The sequence below is a fragment of the Ovis aries genome, chromosome 8, assembly GCF_016772045.2.
Source record: "Ovis aries strain OAR_USU_Benz2616 breed Rambouillet chromosome 8, ARS-UI_Ramb_v3.0, whole genome shotgun sequence".
In the NCBI taxonomy this organism is placed as follows: Eukaryota; Metazoa; Chordata; class Mammalia; order Artiodactyla; family Bovidae; genus Ovis; species Ovis aries.
The window spans coordinates 2,658,212-2,678,388 of NC_056061.1; the positions used below are offsets into that span (position 1 = coordinate 2,658,212).

Below are 20,177 nucleotides of genomic sequence, written 5' to 3' on the forward strand. Positions count from 1 at the left end.
TTTATAAATCCTATTGGTGGCATTTTTTTTTTCAGTCTTTTGAAGCCACGATGAAATTTCAGATTTGAAAGCAAGCTTCATTGCTCATCAGACATTTAGCCCTTCAGTATTCTAGGCAGTAGTTAGCATATGGTTTTTTGCAAAAGTCTGGGACCAAGTGGTCACTGCAGAGCCAAATCAGTCCTAGGTTTTCAGTGATGGGCACAGGCCTCAAGGGTTCCATGAGCTATGCTACACTCTTTAGTAGCTGTGTTACACTCTTCAGTGAAGAAAGTAGTCTAGACAAGGAATACAAATAAGCAACATGCAGGCTGTAGGGATAGAGCAGATGTTGTAAGTGGAGTCAGCAGAAGATGTCTGAGACAGAGGAGCAGGGGCTCAGCTCTGCCCATGCGGATCTGGTGGTGGTGTCTTGAACCTGTGAGGGCGGGTGGAAGGGAGTGTGTTTCCTTTGATGCAAAGGAAGGTCAAGAGAGGTGATTTTGATTTTGGATGTGGCGAGTTTCAGATGCCTATGGGATAAGAAGATGTAAATATTTATTAAGTGTTGAAGAAATAGGAGTCCAATAGAGATCAGGAATGTTTAGGGCCAGAAATGCAAATTTGGTATTTCTAGTTACAGAGAGAATTGGGGGTGTCTACTTGCTGTATGTTCTTTCTTTTATGAGCTTTGTTTGATTTTAAATGAAAATAATAATTGGAAAGTTTAATGTTTACGCTTTTCCCATTTAGACCTATGTGGCCAACATTCTGATTGCAGTGAACCCATACTTTGACATACCTAAAATCTATTCTTCAGATACAATAAAGTCGTACCAAGGAAAATCTCTTGGGACGATGCCACCCCATGTGTTTGCAATTGGTAAGTAATTTCGTTATATCTTAATTTTTATTTCAGTTGTACACACTCATTCAGGTTTTCTTTTGGATTAGTAAAAGATACCGTGAATCGACTGTGTGAAGGCCTGTGTACACCTGACTGTGTCACTGTGTTAGGAGCGTGTCGCTCACACTGGGTGGGGAGGAATACTTTGGCTGCTGACTCATGGGGTGGTTGTACCTCATTACCTTTGTTAAATGCCTGTGTTCTCTTAAGTGTGTCTATCCAGTTGAAAGTAGGTCGTAATAAAATGCGACCTAATGTTTTTGTTTGACTCCATCTTTAAAGTGTCCTCCTTCTACAACTAAGACGGAGGCCCAGACCATTCGCTCTTACCCTTGCTTGTGAGTGTTTACCTCAGCTAGAAGGGGGATGTGAGAACAAATACCTTCCATGCTTTATCCCTCATCAGGGCATCTTAAATTGTAAAGGACGGGACAGTGACACATGTTTCATATCTCTGGAGAATCTGCATGGAATGGCAGCAGCGTCGGTCTTCGCCTTTCTTGGGCACTGTCTCTCATCTCGAGGCACTTTAGCTCTGAAGAGCAGAGATAGAGGTGCTTGAGAGGCATCCCCCGTAGCTGGTGGCTACAAGTACAGAGATGCTACCTAAGCCTTGGAATTCAGACATAACCAGCAGTTAAATTGTGACGCGTTTTGGTTCAGGTGTTTAGCGCAGTTAGTTTCTCTTCATACCTGTGTTTTGGCTTGACTGGGCTTCACCTCCAGATCTGACTGCACATGTTCTGGGTGCTGCTAGGCAGAGTGAATATGGGGCTTCCCTGGTGGCTCAGAGGTTAAAGCGTCTGCCTCCAATGCGGGAGACCTGGGTTTGATCCCTGGGTCGGGAAGATCCCCTGAGAAGGAAATGGCAACCCACTCCAATATTCTTGCCTGGAGAATCCCATGGATGGAGGAGCCTAGTAGTCCATGGCCCACTCCAATATTCTTGCCTGGAGAATCCCATGGACGGAGGAGCCGAGTAGTCCACGGGGTCGCAAAGAGTCGGACACGACTGAGCGACTTCACTCACTCACTCACTCACTCACTCAGCCCAGTGCAGCTGGCTCTCTGATGCTCGGATGGGCATCTGCATGCGTTCTACCAGCTGGCGAAATGGTGAGCAAGTTCATCACTAGACAGAGTTACATGTTTAAAATGTAGCTGCTTACTACTAAAAAAGTGTTTACGACAGTTCCACAGAATTGGGTGAAACAGATTGCTGATGAATTGGTCAAAGGGGTGTGAACACGCTTGCGTGAGTTTGCATTGGGTCCTTAGAGAAAAAGCCATCTGTAGAGCCTTCTTCACTGGTATGGGTAGCACCTGCTTGGGGTGAGAAATAGCTGCCATATAGGGCTCAACTTGTCAGGACCTCATTTTTAATTCAATTTACTTTAATTTAGTCCACTTTAACAGAATCAAATTGTGGTCATCTTGTCTGCAAAGTCCAAAAGATATAGCTTAAATTGTTGGAGGATAATGAAGACAGGTAAAAATTGTATACATAAATAGCGGCATATCTAAGCAATTGAAAGCAGTTAATTTTGCCTTTTTATGAAATGTTGGTAAATTCTTCAAGATGTCTATGTTTAATGATAGAATTACAGGAGGGGGAAGAAAAAGACACCACAGATCTGTTGTGCAGTTGTGTTTTCTTTTTTTCTCCAGCAGAAATTTTGGCTGCCAGATTTCTTAATTGGTAGCTTGTTACTTTTTGTTTAATTCTCTGGGGATGTCATTAGTTACGTATAGTGAGCATTTTTCATCTCTCTGAAAATATGTTCTGGTATTAGGAAAAACTGAGCCACTGCTCATAATATGGAGACATTCTAGTGCAAATATAAGAGTTGTTTATTTGGACTTCATATCACTTAGCTGTCAGGATAATTATAGAGAACATTTAAAGTATATACTTGTAGAGATGTTTTGAATACTTTTAAATGATTTTATTTAAACAATTTGGTAACTATAAACACATTTATAATTTCTTTCAGCACAGTGTTTTTTGTTAGTAAATGGACTTTCTGTCATTTGGAAATTTTTATACTTTGTTCATCACTAACAGTGTGGTATTATTTTGACTCCAGCTGATAAGGCTTTTCGAGACATGAAGGTGCTCAAGATGAGTCAGTCCATCATTGTATCTGGAGAATCAGGAGCTGGCAAAACAGAAAATACAAAATTTGTTCTAAGGTGAGGAATATTTAGCTGACCTAAAATGTTTTGAACAAGTTATTTTTAGTTGTGGTAAAAAAATATACAACATAAAGTTTACCATTTTAACTGTTTCTAAGTGTACAGTTCAGTAGTGCTAAGTATATTCACATTGTTGTTCAGCCAATCTCCAGAACTTTTCATCTTGCAAAACTAAAATCCTATACCCTTTAAACAACTCTGCGTTACCCCCTGACCGACCCAAATGCCAGGCAACCACTGTTCTTGCTTCCTGCCTTTTTGATTTTGACTACTCTGGACACCTCATACAGGTGAAATGTACAACTTTTTGTTTTTCTGTGACTGGTTTTCCCCCATTAGCACGATGTCCTCAAAGCTCATCCATGTTGAGGCATGTGTTAGCGTTTTCCTCATTTTTAAGAAGTAATATTCTGTCACGTTGATATATCACATCTTGTTTCTCCATTCACTCATCAGCGGGCACTGGAGTTGCTTCCATCTCTTGACTCTTGTGAATAGTGTTGCCTTGAACATGATATGAACAAAGAGTTAACAAAGATCTCCTTGATATTTGACCAGATTAACCTTGCGTATTTTGCATGCTTTATGACATAGTTTGAAACAGTGGGCTCTGTTTCTGTTACAAAAACAGGCACCTTATGTGGAAGCTAAGCTGGAAATTTTTGAAATCTAGCTCTGATATGTTATTCTCAGGAGGATCCTAGAGGAGACCAGTGCTGATTAGGCAAAGGGAAATCTCCAACCATTCCTTCAAAACCCAACCATTGCATTCTGTTTTCAATATTCCTGCAACTAGAGTGGTCAGAATAATTTTTTACCTCAAGTTTATGATGACTGAACTTCTTGCTTCTACCTCCCCACAACCCTCCTCCCAGCGTCAAAGATAAATATTTCTATGTGTAATGTATATCATATTTCAGATACAATAGTTGGTTAAAATCAGAATGTTCCCAAAAAGTTCTAAAAAGATAATGCTGATTTAGATGTCAAAGACCATCCAAATAGGATTTTAAATATCAGAAAAGCTATAATAGAATACTAGGTACATTTAAATACAATTCTGTAATAGTAAATGAGCCATTCCAGTACATGATTCAGGTTTCAATGTTAGATGTGTTAAATAATATTAAAATTAGAATATAGGCTGCCGGTTCAAGATGGCAGTATAGAGGGACATACACTCATCTCCTCCTGCAAGGGCACCAAACTTGCAACTAGCTGTTGAAAAACCATCGGCAGGCAGAAGGACACTGGAACCCACCAAAAGAGACGCCCTATGTCCAAAGACAAGAAGCCACAGTGAGATGGTGGGAGGAGCACAATCGCAAGAAAATAAAATCCCGTTCCTGCCAGGTGGGTGACCCACAGACTGGAGAAAAATAACACCGAAGAAGTTCTCCCACTGTTGTGAAAGTTCTCAACCCCACGTCAGGCTACCCAGCCTGGGGACCTGACAAAGAGACCGGAACTCCCCAGGGAATCTGACCTTGGAGGCCAGCGGGATTTGATTATAGGACTTCCATGGGACTGCGGCACACAGAGACTTCAGTTTTTGAGGGCACAAAGTCTTGCAGGCACCAAGACCCAGAGGAAAGGAGCAGTGACCCCAGGGGAGATTGAACCAAAACTACCTGCTAGTGTTGGAGGGTCTCCTGTGGAGGTGTCAGTCGGCAGGGGCTCATCACAGAATCAGGAGCATTGACAGCCACAGTCCTGGAAGGTCCCCCATAGCATAAGCCCTCTTAGAGGTTACCATTAACCCTGCTCTAAAGTCCATAGACCCCAGGGCTGGGTCTCCTTCGGCTGTCAGGGAGGGAGTGTAACTCCATCCATCAGCAGATAGTTGGATTAAAGCTTTACTGAGTAAGGCCCTGCCCATCAGAGCAAGACCCAGCTTCTCCCCTCACCATTCCCTCCAATCAGGAGGCTTACACAAGCCTCTTAGCTTCCTCCATCAGAGGGAGACAGAAGAAGCAAGAAGAACCACAGTCACACAGCAGCTAAAACAAAGACCACATTACAGGATGAAAAAGAAGAAAGTTGTGTTCCAGATGAAGGGATAGGATAAAACCCCAGAAAAACAACTAAATGAAGTGGAGCTAGGCAACCTTCCGGGAAAAGAATTCAGAATAATGATAGTGACGATGATCCAGGATCTTGGGAAAACAGTGGAGAAGATCCAAGAAATGGCTACCAAAGACCTAGAAGAACAAACAAACAGATAGGTAATACACTAGAAGGAATCAGTAACAGAATAGCTGAGGCAGAAGAATGGATAAGTGACCTGGAAGACAGAATGATGGAAGTCACTGCCAGAAAACAGAAGATAGAAAAAAGAATGAAAAGAAGAAAAGAGAGCCTAAGAGACCTCTGGGGCAACCTTAAAGACAACAACATTCACATTATAGGGGTCCCAGAAGGAGAAGAGAGAAAGGACCTGAGAAAATATTTGAAGACATAATAGCTGAAAATTTCCCCAACATGGGAAAGGAAATAGTCAACCAAGTCGAGGAACCCAAAGAGAGTCCCAGGTAGGATAAACACATAGTAATCAAACTGACAAAAGTTAAAGACAAAATATTAGAAGCACCAAGGGAAGAATAGCAAATAGCATACAAGGGAACTCCCATAGGCTGTCAGGTGATTTCTCAATAGAAACTCTACAAACCAGAAAGGAATGGCATGATACATTTAACGTGATGAAGGGAAGATCCTGCAACCAAGAATGCTCTCCTGGCAAGACTCTCCTTCAGATTTGATGGGGAAATCAAAAGCTTTCCAGAGAAGCAAAAGTTAAGAGAATTCAGCATCACTAAACGAGCTTTACCACAAAGCTAAAGGAACTTCTCTAGGCAGGAAACAGGCAAGTAAAAGACCTACAGAAAATAAACCACAAACACTTAAAGAAACAGTAATAGGATCATAGGTACTGAGAATTACCTTAAATGTAAATAGAGTAAATGTACCACCCGAAAGACATAGGCTGGCTGGGCAGATGGAAACGTGTGCCTGTATACACTTCCACTTACAGCATCACTCTGCTTGACTCCCCCGAATTGTGTATAATTATTTTATAATGTTAGGTTAGTCATGTTCCCATTATGAGTTGCAGTTATAATTAGTTTTTATTTTTTGTCTGGCTATTGATTGTGAAAACTGATAAACATCTTTTACTGTTGTGATTATGCAACTATTACTCAGTACTATTTGTATTATGATTGGTCAACAGAAAAATAATAGAACTCTATGTCACCAGAACTATGATTTAATAGAAAAGCCTGTAATCACTTTTTAAAATCCAGATACATGGCAGAATTATCTTGGAATTTTTTGAAAAATACAAATGCCTAGATATCGCCTCTCTTTTCTCCAGAGCCCCAGATATGTTTCTAATAAGCAGCCGTGTTTAAAAACAACTGTATTGTATGGTGATATATCATTTTAATCTAGTTCGTTTCACTTTTTCCGTTTCATATTCAGTGCTCCCATTTCATTTAGGTTATGTCTTCCGTTTTTCCACCTCTTCTTGTTTTTCTTTTGGTGTTCTTTCTCAAGTCTTTAGCAAGTGTAGTAAAAAAGCTTTTATAGAAGTATATATGTAAATAATATATGTATTTCAGAAAACTTACGAATTTTTGCCTAAAAAATTTATGACAGTTTGATCCCTTGTTTGACAGTATGACTAGAATGCTAGATTTCTAATTAAAAAAAACAGATATGCAACAAGCAACAAAGGTTGACTTTATAGCAAAGGGAACTCTAGTCAATATCTTGTAATAACCTATAATGGAAAATAATCGCAAAAATAATATGTGTATATGGATAACTGAATCACCTTGCTATGCGCTGGAATCATTGTAAATCAACTGTACTTCAATAAAATATATAAAGAAAAAAATTGTTTTAAGCAGTATAGTACATGCAATATCACTATCATCTAACTTTTTTTTTTTATCCTGTATTTTAAACAGATATCTGACTGAATCCTATGGAACTGGTCAAGATATTGATGATAGAATTGTTGAAGGTGATAGAACTTTTTAAATTCTTATTTTTTATTGTTATGTATGAAATTAACTAAGAAGAACCCTCTAAGTGGTCTGGAATGTTCTCACAGAGATCCAGAAGACTCCAATCTCTTACAAATCTTTGCTCCGTTTTTATCTCGTCATTTATTTAATGTCGTTTTTCCCTGACCCCATGTACACACTAAGAGGGCGGAGATCTTATAGACTCAGAATCCCTGGAATAGCGCCTGATACGCGGCATGCGCATCGTCTTTTATGGAGCTGTGAATGAGTGAAAGGAATGCACGAAGGCTTCTGGCCTCCTGTGTGTGTTGCTGACCTTGTTTTAGTAAAGGAGAAAAGGGGAGAGTTACTTGGAATGGAGGTGCTGGGGGAAATCATTTTAACAAAAGCGTACACTTGGAAGGCAAGAGTCTGTATATTGATTTCCTTAAGCAGTCAGTGTCTGTACACCCCTTAGACAGTCTTCCCGTACCCCATTTGGACACTGCTGGTCCAGGCAGTCTGCAGGAGCCTCCGGCAGCATGGGATCCTCTCTGGTCTCCCCTCCTGTAATCTGTTCTCTGTGTGGAAGCTGGAATGGTCTGTTTTGCTCTAAGCTCTTTATTGGCTTCTTATGTCTCTCAGGGTTAAACCTACCTTGCTCTTGGTGGCCAGGTACCTGCCTCTTCTGGTCTGATTGAGTCATTTTTCCTGTGAATCCTCACGCTTTAGTCACATTGGCCTTCTTGTAGTTCTTTGAGGTGTTTCAGGCCTCCTTGACACGTCCCTCACCACTTCCTCACTTTTTCCTACCAGACACTCGGTATTTAATGATGATGATGGTATTGGCATGTGTGGGATGCATTAGGTGTTATCTGATTTGCTTAAAATGGGTTACCTAACTTACATCTTCACAGAATACGAGGTAGGTAATGTTTTATCCCTGCTCCACAGATGAGAAACTAAGGTAAAAAGAGTCTAAGTGACTTTCTGAAGAGTAAATAGCTCATCACTTGTGGAGAAGGGACATGAAGACAGACATCTTAATTGCATAATCTACTAAGTGCTCTTTTTAATACTCCTGACATTAAAAAAAAAAATTTCAGTTGAACAAAGATTTGTCAGGAGCCTTCATGCATTTTGCTAGATCATGGCAGGCAAAAGTTACATATACTTTTCCACAATTATGTAAAATATCCATGTACATGAATATAAATTCTATTCTAATAAACATTTTAACCTTTACATCAATAAGATTTTTCATATTTCTTGACAAATAATTTTCTAATTTTATGTACAGTTCTCACTGAGGTATGGTGACGCACGAAAGTATAATCACAGTAAGGTGCCTTGAGTGAGAGAATTGTCGTTGAAAATTGAATGAGTAAATAAAAACAAGTTAGGGATTAATTTAATGAAATACTAACTAATATTCTCACTTGATGATGTGAGGCGCAGATTCACTTGTGAATTGCATATAAGCCTAGTTTCTGTCATGAGAACACTCTGTGTGCTGTGTGACAGGCTGTAGTTGAGGACCAATGGAAAGGGTTATTGCACATTTTTCTCCAGCCCCTTATGGAGGATAGTGTATGTTAACTGGCAGGGTACATGCTAACATTGCTTTCAGTTTTAGTACTTTCTTACTTACTTTAGCAAGTGAAGCAACCTGGGAGTGATCTTTAAATGGATTTGGAGACTAGTTACGCTTTCTACTGTGGACAGACAGAGAGAAATGGACTTTAGACTACTTCATAAGAAATATTCGAGCAATAAACAAATGAAGCAGTTTATGAGATTGGTGAAGGAGTGTGTGAGCAAGGGTGACCCTAGTCTGGTATAATTATAGTTGAGACTGCGGTGCGCACAAGAGTGGACTCTAGTACTCTTTCAGTAATGTAGAGTGTGTGTGTGGGGGGGGGGGAGAGAGGCATTATAAAATGAAGACAATTGAAATTGGGTTCATTGGGATTTCAAAAATTCTTCTTCTGAGCACCTTTTGTAGGCAGTTCTATAAACTGACTTTGTTAGGTTTTGTTGGATGTGCATGTAAAAATGTTAAATCTGGAGGTTATGTTAATATATGTATTTAAAAGTAGGTTAATAACATTTTGCCTGTATTTTATCATAGGAGGTCTGCTGTTTTCTGCTTGTGTAGGGCTGATGTGGAAACTATAAAAATATTTAGGGAGTAATTTTTAAAGTTGAGTTATAAATTTTGTAATCTAATGACTTTTGAAAATTTCATCTTTGCCATAATACTTACATTTTCTTTTGATAAATTTTAAATAAATTTTTCATCTCTTGTACTTTAATAGGGCCTGACATAAGGGGAGTCAAGAAATATTTGTGGGATTTGACATTACAAGTGAATTCATTCATGTTAGTTTTTTGAGAATATTTTTCTAGTTATATGTATTAATTAATAAATGGAAACAGTATGTATATTGCTTTGTAATTTTCCTTCATGTTAATTTGTATGGCATATTTTCATTTCTTTTTTAATAGCTAATCCACTCTTAGAAGCTTTTGGAAATGCAAAGACTGTTCGCAACAATAATAGTAGTCGATTTGGGAAATTCGTAGAAATACATTTCAATGAAAAGGTAAGTGAGAGTGAGTTTTGGGTTAATATATTTGGGAAGTGTTTTTAGAAAAAGCAAAAGGTCTTAATAGAATTGGTAGTGTACTTGAACTTATGGCAAATATATTAAAATTTTTCTCTGTTAGATATTTGGGAGAATATATATGTTCACTGTGATCTCTGTAAATTCTAAAGCTTGTATTTATTAATAGTTATCTGTTTTTCCCCTTTATTTGATAAATATTGCAATCTCTTTGATAGACAAATGGTTATTAGGAAAGATAGTTTAACATTGGTAGGTTATACTTTAAGACTTCAGATGCAAAACTGTAATTTCTCTCTGTTTTGTTTTCTAGAGTTCAGTTGTTGGAGGATTTGTTTCACATTATCTTCTAGAGAAATCTAGGATCTGTGTTCAAGGCAAAGAGGAAAGGAATTATCATATTTTTTATAGGTTGTGTGCCGGTGCTTCTGAAGATATTAGGGAAAGACTTCATTTGAGCTCTCCAGATAATTTTCGGGTAGGTTGGATGAAAAGAAATTTCATACAGTTTTTGCAAATTGAATTGTCTTCTGTTCTAAAACTTATTTCAGTGGATTTTGGTGTCTAGTTGCACATAACTTACCTTAAGTTCAGTATGCTGGGATAGAATGACTTCTGTAATAAGTGGATCTGTATGGAGGTTTATTGCTCAGTTTATAACACTATATGAGAAGATACGTAATGGAATAGGTAAAAGGAAAGATGCTAAACCAATTATAGCAATTGGTTATCAATTTGTCTTCAGTAAGTAGTTTATAATAGTTCTATAATGCTAGCTTTACAGTTACCTTTGACTTACTTACAAAAAAAAAGTTTGACCGCTGAATTAATATTAATAAAAGATCCCTACTTGTCTTCCTTAGTTCATTTCAACAAATACTTATTGCTTACCCTTTGGTACCAGGATTGTGACATAGTTAAAAAGATAAATGATACCCAGTTCCTGCTTCTGAGCAATTTAGAAACTGGTGGAAAACATGCACACACTTTTGACTGATATGTTGGATGAGTAAGAGAGATGCATAGGAAGCTGATCATTTTGGAAAAAACCTTACTGGAACAACTGATGCTTGATCAGAATCCTGAGGGATTTTCAGGTATTAACTAGAGGAGGAAACATGCAAAGGGTATTCCTGGTAGATGCAAAAAGATAAAGAAAAGCAGGAAATAGCTTGAAGTGAAGGACAGGAAGGATGGGAGTTGAAGCTAGAGAGTTTGGTCTTTTTTCTGTAGTTAGTAAAGAGTGGTTTGAAGGGTGTTAAGTAGAAAGTTGGATATCAGGTCTGTAGTTAACTTCAGGGTTAATATGGAAGATAGCTTTAAGCGGGAGGTGGGGTGGGGTGGTAGAGGAGGGGATGGATAGAGATTGTAGCCGTGGGCCAGTGAGCTGGGGACCTGTAGGCGACATAGCAGTTACTCAGTGCCTGAGTTTGGTTTAGCGATGGCAGGGTTACTGAGGAGGGGATATGTGAAACAGGAGGTAAAATTGACATGACTCGGAGACTGAATTAGGTAAGGAGAAGGAGGAGTCTGAAATTATTTTCCAGGATTTGATTAGGATAACTGAGTGGCTATAAATACCATGTTGGGGCCAGAAGGAAGATTGGTGGTGTGTAGGATGTGTCCAGCTTTGGAGTCTGTGGAATATCCAAGTGGAGCTGTTCAGAAGACTGTTGGGTGGGATAAGATTGGGTCAGAGCTGCGGGGACAGGTTTGTGAGATGTCAGTACGCTGATGATAGTTAGAACTGTGAGAGTGAGGAGATGAGATTGTGCAGAGAGACTGCACAGTGTAGAACAGGATGTGCCAGGATCCAGACTCTAGAGGTAAAGAGGATGAGTAGACGAGCTGTCTAAGACAGGAAGCCCAAGTGGAGCTGGGAGAGAAGCATGAGGAAGTCAGGAAAGCCAAGGATCGCACGCAAGTCAGTGTTCAGTTTCAGGAAGAGGTCACTGGGAGTGGTTAGTGTAATTTACAAGTTCTCGGCTGGAAAATGGCGTCCCTATTTGGGACGTGACAGTTGTGGAGTGCAAGTCGGAAGTGCAGACCATATAAAGTTCTCCAGGTGATTCTCGTCGTCCTTTTTGGCCAGTGGTCCTCCACTTGAGAATCATGACACACATTTATATTTAATTATTGTTCTGTGTGTGTGTGTGCAGCCTGGCTTCTCTTTATTACTTCAGTCAATTTCTTTTAATGTATATTTGGACATCTAAAAACTCTGTTGTTTTAAAATGCTTTATAACTGCGTCTATGTAGGTAGTTCTGCAGTGTTCAACCTTCTCCGGTGGTGGTGGTGGTGGTGATGTAGTCACCAAGTCATGTCTGACTCTTGTGACCCCACGGACTCTAGCCCTCCTGGCTTCTCTGACCATCGGATTCTCCAGGCAAAAATACTAGTGTGGGTTGCCATTTCCTTCTCCAGGGCATCCTCCGACCCAGGAATTGAACCCAGGTCTCCTGCATTGCAGGCAGATTCTTTACAGACTGAGCTATGAGGGAAGCCTTTAACCTTCTCTAGAACTCACCAAATTAATTGGAATTGGGTTAGTTGCCCACGGTATCTTCATGACAGTAGAAGATGCGTTTCTCTAGAGTGATTTTTAGAAAAGGACTATAAATTAATATGACTCACATGGAATTTAATAATGTTGATGTGGCTTTGCCAACACTGAGTTAAGGATAAAGTGACATGCCTGCTGTCTTAACATAGCGTTTCTTTCTACTTGGGGGCTTGGGAATGTAGTTCCTGTGTCTCAGAATGTAGTCTTTCCTGGCACAAGGACAGTCATCCTAAGAGGGCAGCCTCTGAAATACTTTATCAGGTAGGAGTTTCCTGTCCCTGTGCAGTGAGCTAGGGGCATGATTTCCTCTTACAAGGGAGTCCTTTTGGTGATAAGAGGAAAACTAGAGGAACAGCCTTAGCTTTTACCTAAAAACATCTGCCGTCTTGGACATTCGTCTCTGGCAGGCGGACATGCACCTCTGTATCCCTTCCGCCAAATTATTCCGCCTTAGAGGGACTTTGAGTCTTGGTCACGTCATCAGGTTTTTCTCTGGTTTAGTTTAGGCCTCCAGTTATAACTCGGGGATAAAGTTGTAAAGACAGAGGAGAAACTGCAGCAGGGTGAACACTTCCCCCCGCCCCCAGATTTGTTTGTCACTGCTGTATACAAATTAGTGACTCTGTCCAAGTTAGTGTATAAAAAATTGTAGCATTACAGCTGCTCAAAACCATCCATATTAACTACACATGTATTTTAGAAAATAAAAGGTTAAAAATGCTTGCATTATTCAAAATTTTGAAGTATTTTTGCACATGTTCCATGGAAGCATTCATTATAGTCATGCGAGGATCTTTGAATATAAATAAGGCTTGGACAGAATGAGAATGGGTGACTAGAATAGTTACAGCTTTTTAGTTACAGAAAAGTTAGAAGAAACAAGTATTGTCCTTAGGTTTTACTATTAAGTCCATCTGTCCAGAAACCTAGTATTTGATAAAAAACAGTTGCAGTAGGTGGATTAAACTCTTGCTAGCAAAGAAAACATTTGTTTTGGGTCCATACAGTTAAGCTGTTATTATCCTGCTAAATAAAAGAGCTCTGTTTTGAAAGTCAGTTGAAAATGCTTACCAGTATTATCCCTTTTATTTTATTCTTTCCCTCAAGATTTTAGTCTGCAAAGAAAAGTTCATTGGATATTATTTTCTGGTTTTAACTGTATTTTAATATTTCACTATAATGGGGGGAGATAATGCATTGATTATCTTCAGTATTAATTTATCCCTAAGTCATTCAATTTACTGATTTTTTTCTTGATATCTGTATAATCTTGGAATTCATTGTCATGGGAGAGTAGAATCCTAGTGACCTGATTTAAGAAAAGCTGAGATGTTTAAAAAACTTTCTCATCCTGTGCCCTGTGCCCTTCCTTCTGAACAGCCCCCACCTGTTGAATGTGGGTGGTAGATTCTGCTGAAGACCAGTATGTTATTTTCTTTTCAGTTGCTTCCCTTGTTCTGTGCTTTCAAAGCACTTAATCTTAAAAAACTTCTGGGCAGGGAAGTAAATCATTGAGATAAAAGCTGAAATTGTTATTTGAATACCTGTGAAGGTTCATAAAGCAAATGTAATTTATGTACAGTTAGTGTTAACTGTCAGTCGCTATGAAAGGCATGTTTTGAAGGACTGATTGTAAAAACCAGAAATTAAGAAACTTAAGGATATTATTTGTTAATTATTCAGAATTTAAAATATTACTCAAATATTACTCAGACTTTTTGCATATTTAGGTCATATCTTGTAAAGATTTAAAATTGCTCCCTTTTAAAAGTAGGAAAGCTTTATGGTACTGTTTTTTTTCCTGTTAATCATTTAATTCAACTTTCAGATTCAGAGTTTCACCATCCCTGGTTTGATTAATAGAAGTAAAGTGTTTATGATATACAGAAGTATTGATTTTGATTGAGAGATTGAATGATGCCCAGGTTATGTTTAGAAATGGTTAGCACTATTGGATAGATTGCATTTTCCTTTGTGTTATTTTCCTGTGGATCATATTGTTAATTCCATTTTAAATTTCTTTGTCACAGTATTTAAACCGAGGCTGCACTAGATACTTTGCTAACAAAGAAACTGACAAACAGATTTTACAGAACCGAAAAACTCCTGAGGTAAAGTAGACTTTTAAAGCAGATTATAATCTTTAATGCAAAAAAATTGTGCTGAAAGATACATTCTGTTTTTATTTTGAAACCCAAGTAAGATTTCTTGCTTTAAGCCTATGCGTAAAAGACCTACATAGTCATTCACGCCTCTCTCGCCATGAAACGCTTTATTCCTCTTTTGCTATCTCTAGAAGCTGCAGGTTCTGAGTCTTCTTGGTGGGACCTCAATGCACTTTTTTCCCTGTTATTTTCCAAACATGAGGGTATCAAATTGCCTAAAAATCATCCTTTGCTAACAGTTTTGAAACTTACTCTCATATTAACCATTAGGATTAAATATAAAATGTGTTCTTTATAATTTACTATCTGTGTCAGAGCTGAAAGAAGCTTTGATGTCCACAAAGAGTGAGCATTGTTGTGAACTAGTTCTTATGTATTATTGTGACATTTCTCTTTAAAGCAGCATGTTTCTGTGATTTATTATGAAAAGTTTAGTTTTATGTGTAACTTTTACTAAATTATTGTATTTCTAGGATTAATTAGATATAATTATACCATTAAGTATTACTTTAAAAGAATAAAATCCTTAATCTAAAAATCTACAGCCTTTATAAATTTTAAGATACAATGTGTAAGTGGTAAGTGGTATGGAGGTGTAGCTACTCAGGCAGCTTGAATTACGAGATACTAAGTCAGGATTAATTATAGGGACTAGTTCATATTGTCTTTATTAATTTTTTAAAAAGATTTGTATTGAGTGTGTAATTGAACAAAATTTTATTATATTCAGTTTTTAATGTCTCTGCATTTGAGTTAGATGCATTTGAGGAGTTAGATGTTTGTGACTACTTTCAAGATAGTGAGAATTATATCTTTAGTATATTCATAAAAAAGAATAGAAAACAAAAATCCACATTATTTTGAATTCTAAACAGATGAGTCTGCAGTTAATGTTTGTTTAAATTGATATTGTATTATTTTACATACAGATGTCTGGATTATAAATTGTAAACATCCATGGTAGAGACTTTAAGAAATGACATTATTTATTACAGTGTTCTCTTTTGTTATGATAATCTGTATTTTTATAAGGTGCCATTGAAATACAGAAATTGTATTACTTACATTAAGATAATTGGGACATTCCCTGGTGGGATATTGCTGCTATCCCAAAGGGAAAAAACACAGATACATATATATTTAATCTTTTGGCATGGGAAAGACTGAGTGGAGAGGAAAGAAGACTGCTATTTCACTTTCCAAAGAATATTGCACTCTTTGTACTCTCCTAAGAAGAAAATGTTCACTTTCTGGTTCTAGAGTCACCATACATTGTTAAGAATCTTATTCACATTATTGAGTTTATATATAAAAATATGTAAGTGACTAATGGATTTAATATGTTTAAATTACTTTTTATTGTTTTCTGTATCAGGAGGATGAGGTGATCATTTTGACTATTCAGAATTCTTTGCCTAGTTCCATTGGCGTGTCTTTAAGCTGTGTGTAATTTTTAGGAGAATGCAGTATTTTTAGTCTGCTATAACAGCAATATATTCATGGACATTTGATTAGAAACAGTTTTCAAGTGAAATAACTGATCAACTGCAAGACTAAAAATTCTGCATGATATGTGTTTTCTTTTAAATTTGGCTGCATGTTGTTGTTTGCTTCTTTGAAGAATAAAATTAAATTTCTTTGTCTAGAAATTTTCCAGAAATTTTACACATGCATAATTAAACATTTTAAAGACTGTGGAAAGGCAGTTACAGCTTTAGCTGGGAAGCAATTGGCAACCCGGAGGAAAAAAAAACTCTCCTTGGGAAAAGGCCAACTGTCTAGAATGGCCAGTTAATTCCGACACTGTTACCTCATGTTTAATTTTGCTTGTTCATTCTCAAGTTCTGGAAAATTGCTAGTCCAGTCTCTCTGTGTCCAGTAACTTTGTTTTTCCTCCTTCTGGTTTCTGCAGGGCTGACTTTTCTTCTTCCTTTTTCTGAGTTTATTATAGGTTCTAGTAAAGAATACAGTAGATGAACATTTCTTTTAAGAAAGAAAGCAAATTTTCTCTTCCATTTTTTCTGAAATGTTTTCAGTCATTGCGTGAATTCTTAGCATAAGCATAATGCTTACTAATATAGTTTACCTCATATATACTAACAGATAAAGGCTTAAAAATTAATTCCCAGGCCATGAAAATTGTTGTTTTTAGCCTTTCCACTGTTCACTGCTTTTGAATACTGGTACAGCTCAGGTTTAAACTTTTATTACAGGTTTTAAAAACTTCAGTTCTTTTTGATCTTTGGTTTTATGTTGATTCAACCACTGATATTTCCTTCATTTTCACTCAATTTATATTTTTATATAATACCTTACCTTTAGAGTTAAAACTGTAATTAAATTGGAAAACATCTCATTCCATTTTTGATTGAAATTTTCATGGAGATAGGTCTAGATTCACACATCATTGAGAGAAATAATATATAGATCCTGTGTACACTTTGCCCAGTCATTCAGTTTTTGAATGTGTTGAAACACTAAAGTTTTCTGATTGACACAGTTTATTTTTGCATGTTACGTAGTGCATTAGTAGACCTTGTGTAGTTGTGTTGGTGATACCTAAGCAATGTAGACCACAATTAATTGATGTCTTCTTGTTTTGTAGCATCTTAAGGCAGGTTCCTTGAAAGATCCTTTGTTGGATGACCATGGTGATTTTATTAGAATGTGCACAGCCATGAAAAAGATTGGCTTGGATGATGAAGAAAAGCTTGATCTGTTCCGGGTAGTAGCTGGTGTCCTGCACCTTGGGAATATTGATTTTGAGGAAGCTGGCAGCACTTCAGGTTGTTTTGTGTGTGTGTGTGTGTGTGTGTGTGATCTTTTTGTTTTGTTTTAAAAAGAAGTAAAATTCGAAGCTCTGTCATTTAATTGCATATGTATTTTGACTCTGTGTGCTAGTTTGTTAAGCCCCTACATTTCCAGACTGTATTGTGTCACACGATGAAACTTGCAGCCGAAGGATGCTGCATTTTTGGTTATTGTGAGCTTTGTTTTTGAATAAATCAGTGATACTGATGAGGAATTCATTTTATGAGGGATAAGTAACTGACTGCTAGGGTCATATTTGGTTAAATTTTTGGGCTGATGATAATCTTTTCCAATAAGTGAACAGAATAATCCTCTGCTACCTTTTAAGGTATTTTGATATTTTTCTGGTTCACTGATCTAAACTTGGATTAGTTAGTTAGGATCATTGAGTACATAAAAGCCCATATACATTATTATCAGAAATGAAAACAAGTTAAGCTTGATACACATTGAAAAAGCATTTAAATGCCTTCATGATACAACTTTTCAACCATATTGTTTCAGTCTCTGTAAATACCAAGGCTTCCCTGGTGGCTCAGATGGTAAAGAAATCTGCTTGCAATGCAGAAGACCCAGATTCAACCCCTGGGTTGGGCAGATCCCCTGAAGAAAGGAATGGCTACTCACTCCAGTATTCTTGCCTGGAGAAGTCCATGGACAGAGGAGCCTGGCAGGCTACAGTCCATGGGGTTGCAAGCAGTCGGACATGACTGAGCAGCTAACTCTTTGTATGATCTTAAGTTTGATCCATGAATGCGGGGGTTGGCTCATGGTCAAATCTGACTAGCTGCCTGTTTTTGTTTTGTAAATAAAGTTTTATTAGAACACATAAAGACATTTATTTATGTCTTATCCGTGTGAGCTTTCATGCTGCAGTGGCAGAGCTGGGTAGTTGTGACAAAGACTGCGTGGCTGGCAAAGCCTAAAACCTCATACTTTAGAGGAAAAGATTGTTGATTCCTGCATACATACATTGTTTTACAAAAAACCAAAAGCACCATGGAACACAGTGATCAGTAACGTGGGCTTTAGTGTCAGATCCCAGAAGCTTTGTAAACCTTGACTTTTTCACTCATAAAGTAATGAGATAATCCACGAGGGAAGTGTTTTTAAAGTACAGTTACCTTAGCAGTAGTTTGCATATAAGGAGGGGCACCAGAGGAAGGAAGAACATAAAGAAATGGATGTGTCTGCTACGTGTAAGACCCTTCATATATTGTGTTTCATTATAAACATCATAGGCATAATCTGAACTTAATAAAGATAATGAGATAGAGGATATTATCTCTGTTTTACAGAAGTAGGACTTTTGACAAGTTTGAGTAGTATGGTCACTAGTGAAGTTGTAGGTATGAGAGCTGGTTCTCCTCGCATGCGACTGACTCCAGCGTGTGTGATAACTGCCTCTCATTGCCCTCTGTCACTGAGCGTCCTGAGCAGGTGGACGTTGACAGTCTTACTGGCTTTCAGGCTGAGTGTCTGTGAGTCTGTGACCTCAGCATCAGGGGACAGTGTGGTGTGTAAGGGTACGTTGTCTAGGTCCAGTCTGTGCACCATGTGTTACCTGCCTGTGTGACCTGGGGCAGGGGCTTAACCTCTCGGAGTCTCGGCTTCCTCACCTGTAAAGTGGGAATAATAAATACCAGGTCCAGCCTCCTGTCATAAAGAGGAATAAATGAGTTGAATATTTGTAGAATGATGCAAATACTTATGCCTGCCATGTAGTAACCACTGTTTTTAATGCATGAGTAAAATAAAAATACTGATTAATCCCAGTTTAAAATGAAACAAGCAAAAAGAAAAACCAGGCAATATCAGGTATATACTTAGTATGCATGAAAATTTATATTAGTTTTTTTTTGAGGGATTTGAAAATGTAATGAATGTTAGTACATTTTCATTTGCTCTGTGGCATCATTGTACCAAGGGAGCATGTAGGAATTCCAAGTATTTATAATATCCAAAAATATTTAATTAATTCACACTTTGTTTGTTTGAAGTGATAGGTGGCATGTTCACACGCCTCGTGTTATTACCTTGGGGTAGGACATACAAGTACACACAGAGAATCATGAATGTGGATCTAGTTAGTTGAAAAGCATTAAAAAAATAAATAAATAAAAATAAAAAATGACCGAGAAAAAAAAAAAAGAAAAGCATTTAATTGTCAAAAGGCACTTAGTAGATATTTACATTGTCTTTTATTTTTCTTCTCAAACTTCCTTCTGTCGACGGGAAAATGAGCAGAAAGCAGAGCAGATTGGAATGAGGCAATAAATCAAAAGGATTAATAAACTAAGTCATTTTTATTTTAATAGCTAAGATCTTATTATATTAATCTTCATCATTCCTATAATCCTTCCTGTAGATTCAGATGATTTCTTTCTAATTAGAATTTATTTTTTCCTGTCCCAGAGAACTCAATTTTGGCATGACTTTGCAATTTGAAAAAGCTCTGGATATTTTGTAATTATTTAATCAGAAAATTTATTCTTTAGTAAATATGTAGACAGCTCCCACTGCTATTTAGAAGTTTTTACTTGATGGAAATGCAAAAAATACCTATTGGGACTTCCTATGTTTTTAAAATTCCACATAACGAAATATACATTATTATAAGAACAAGTGTAAAAAATTGTTCAAAGAAGTTCATTTTTAGAAGGCATGACATGAAAGCCTTACATTATTTTATAGTGTTTGTGGGGTTTTTTGCCTTTTTGAAACGTTAAATGTTTTAAAAAGTTTAATTTACTAGCATAAACATTTTATGCTAGTATTATATAATTCCTGAATGTATATAAGAAACTTTGCAAAATAGTTAAAAAAAAAAAAAGCAGCATTGAGATGAATTGATCGGTTATTGGTGGTAAATTTTTTGAGTTATATAATTTTAGATCATGTGTATGTGTGTACAAACT

General features: G+C 37.4%; 1 protein-coding gene across 2 annotated transcripts in view; it reads left to right on the forward strand.

Annotated features, from left to right (window-relative positions):
• MYO6 (myosin VI) overlaps positions 1-20,177 on the forward strand; it is a 160,281-nt gene that overhangs the window by 70,161 nt on the left and 69,943 nt on the right. For both annotated transcript variants that reach the window (XM_027972293.3, XM_060419368.1), the window contains exons 5-11: positions 733-862; positions 2,974-3,079; positions 7,054-7,109; positions 9,601-9,698; positions 10,033-10,197; positions 14,314-14,394; positions 17,054-17,234. In XM_027972293.3, coding sequence (XP_027828094.1) covers positions 733-862; positions 2,974-3,079; positions 7,054-7,109; positions 9,601-9,698; positions 10,033-10,197; positions 14,314-14,394; positions 17,054-17,234 — 817 coding nt within the window. The remainder of the gene's footprint in view (positions 1-732; positions 863-2,973; positions 3,080-7,053; positions 7,110-9,600; positions 9,699-10,032; positions 10,198-14,313; positions 14,395-17,053; positions 17,235-20,177) is intronic.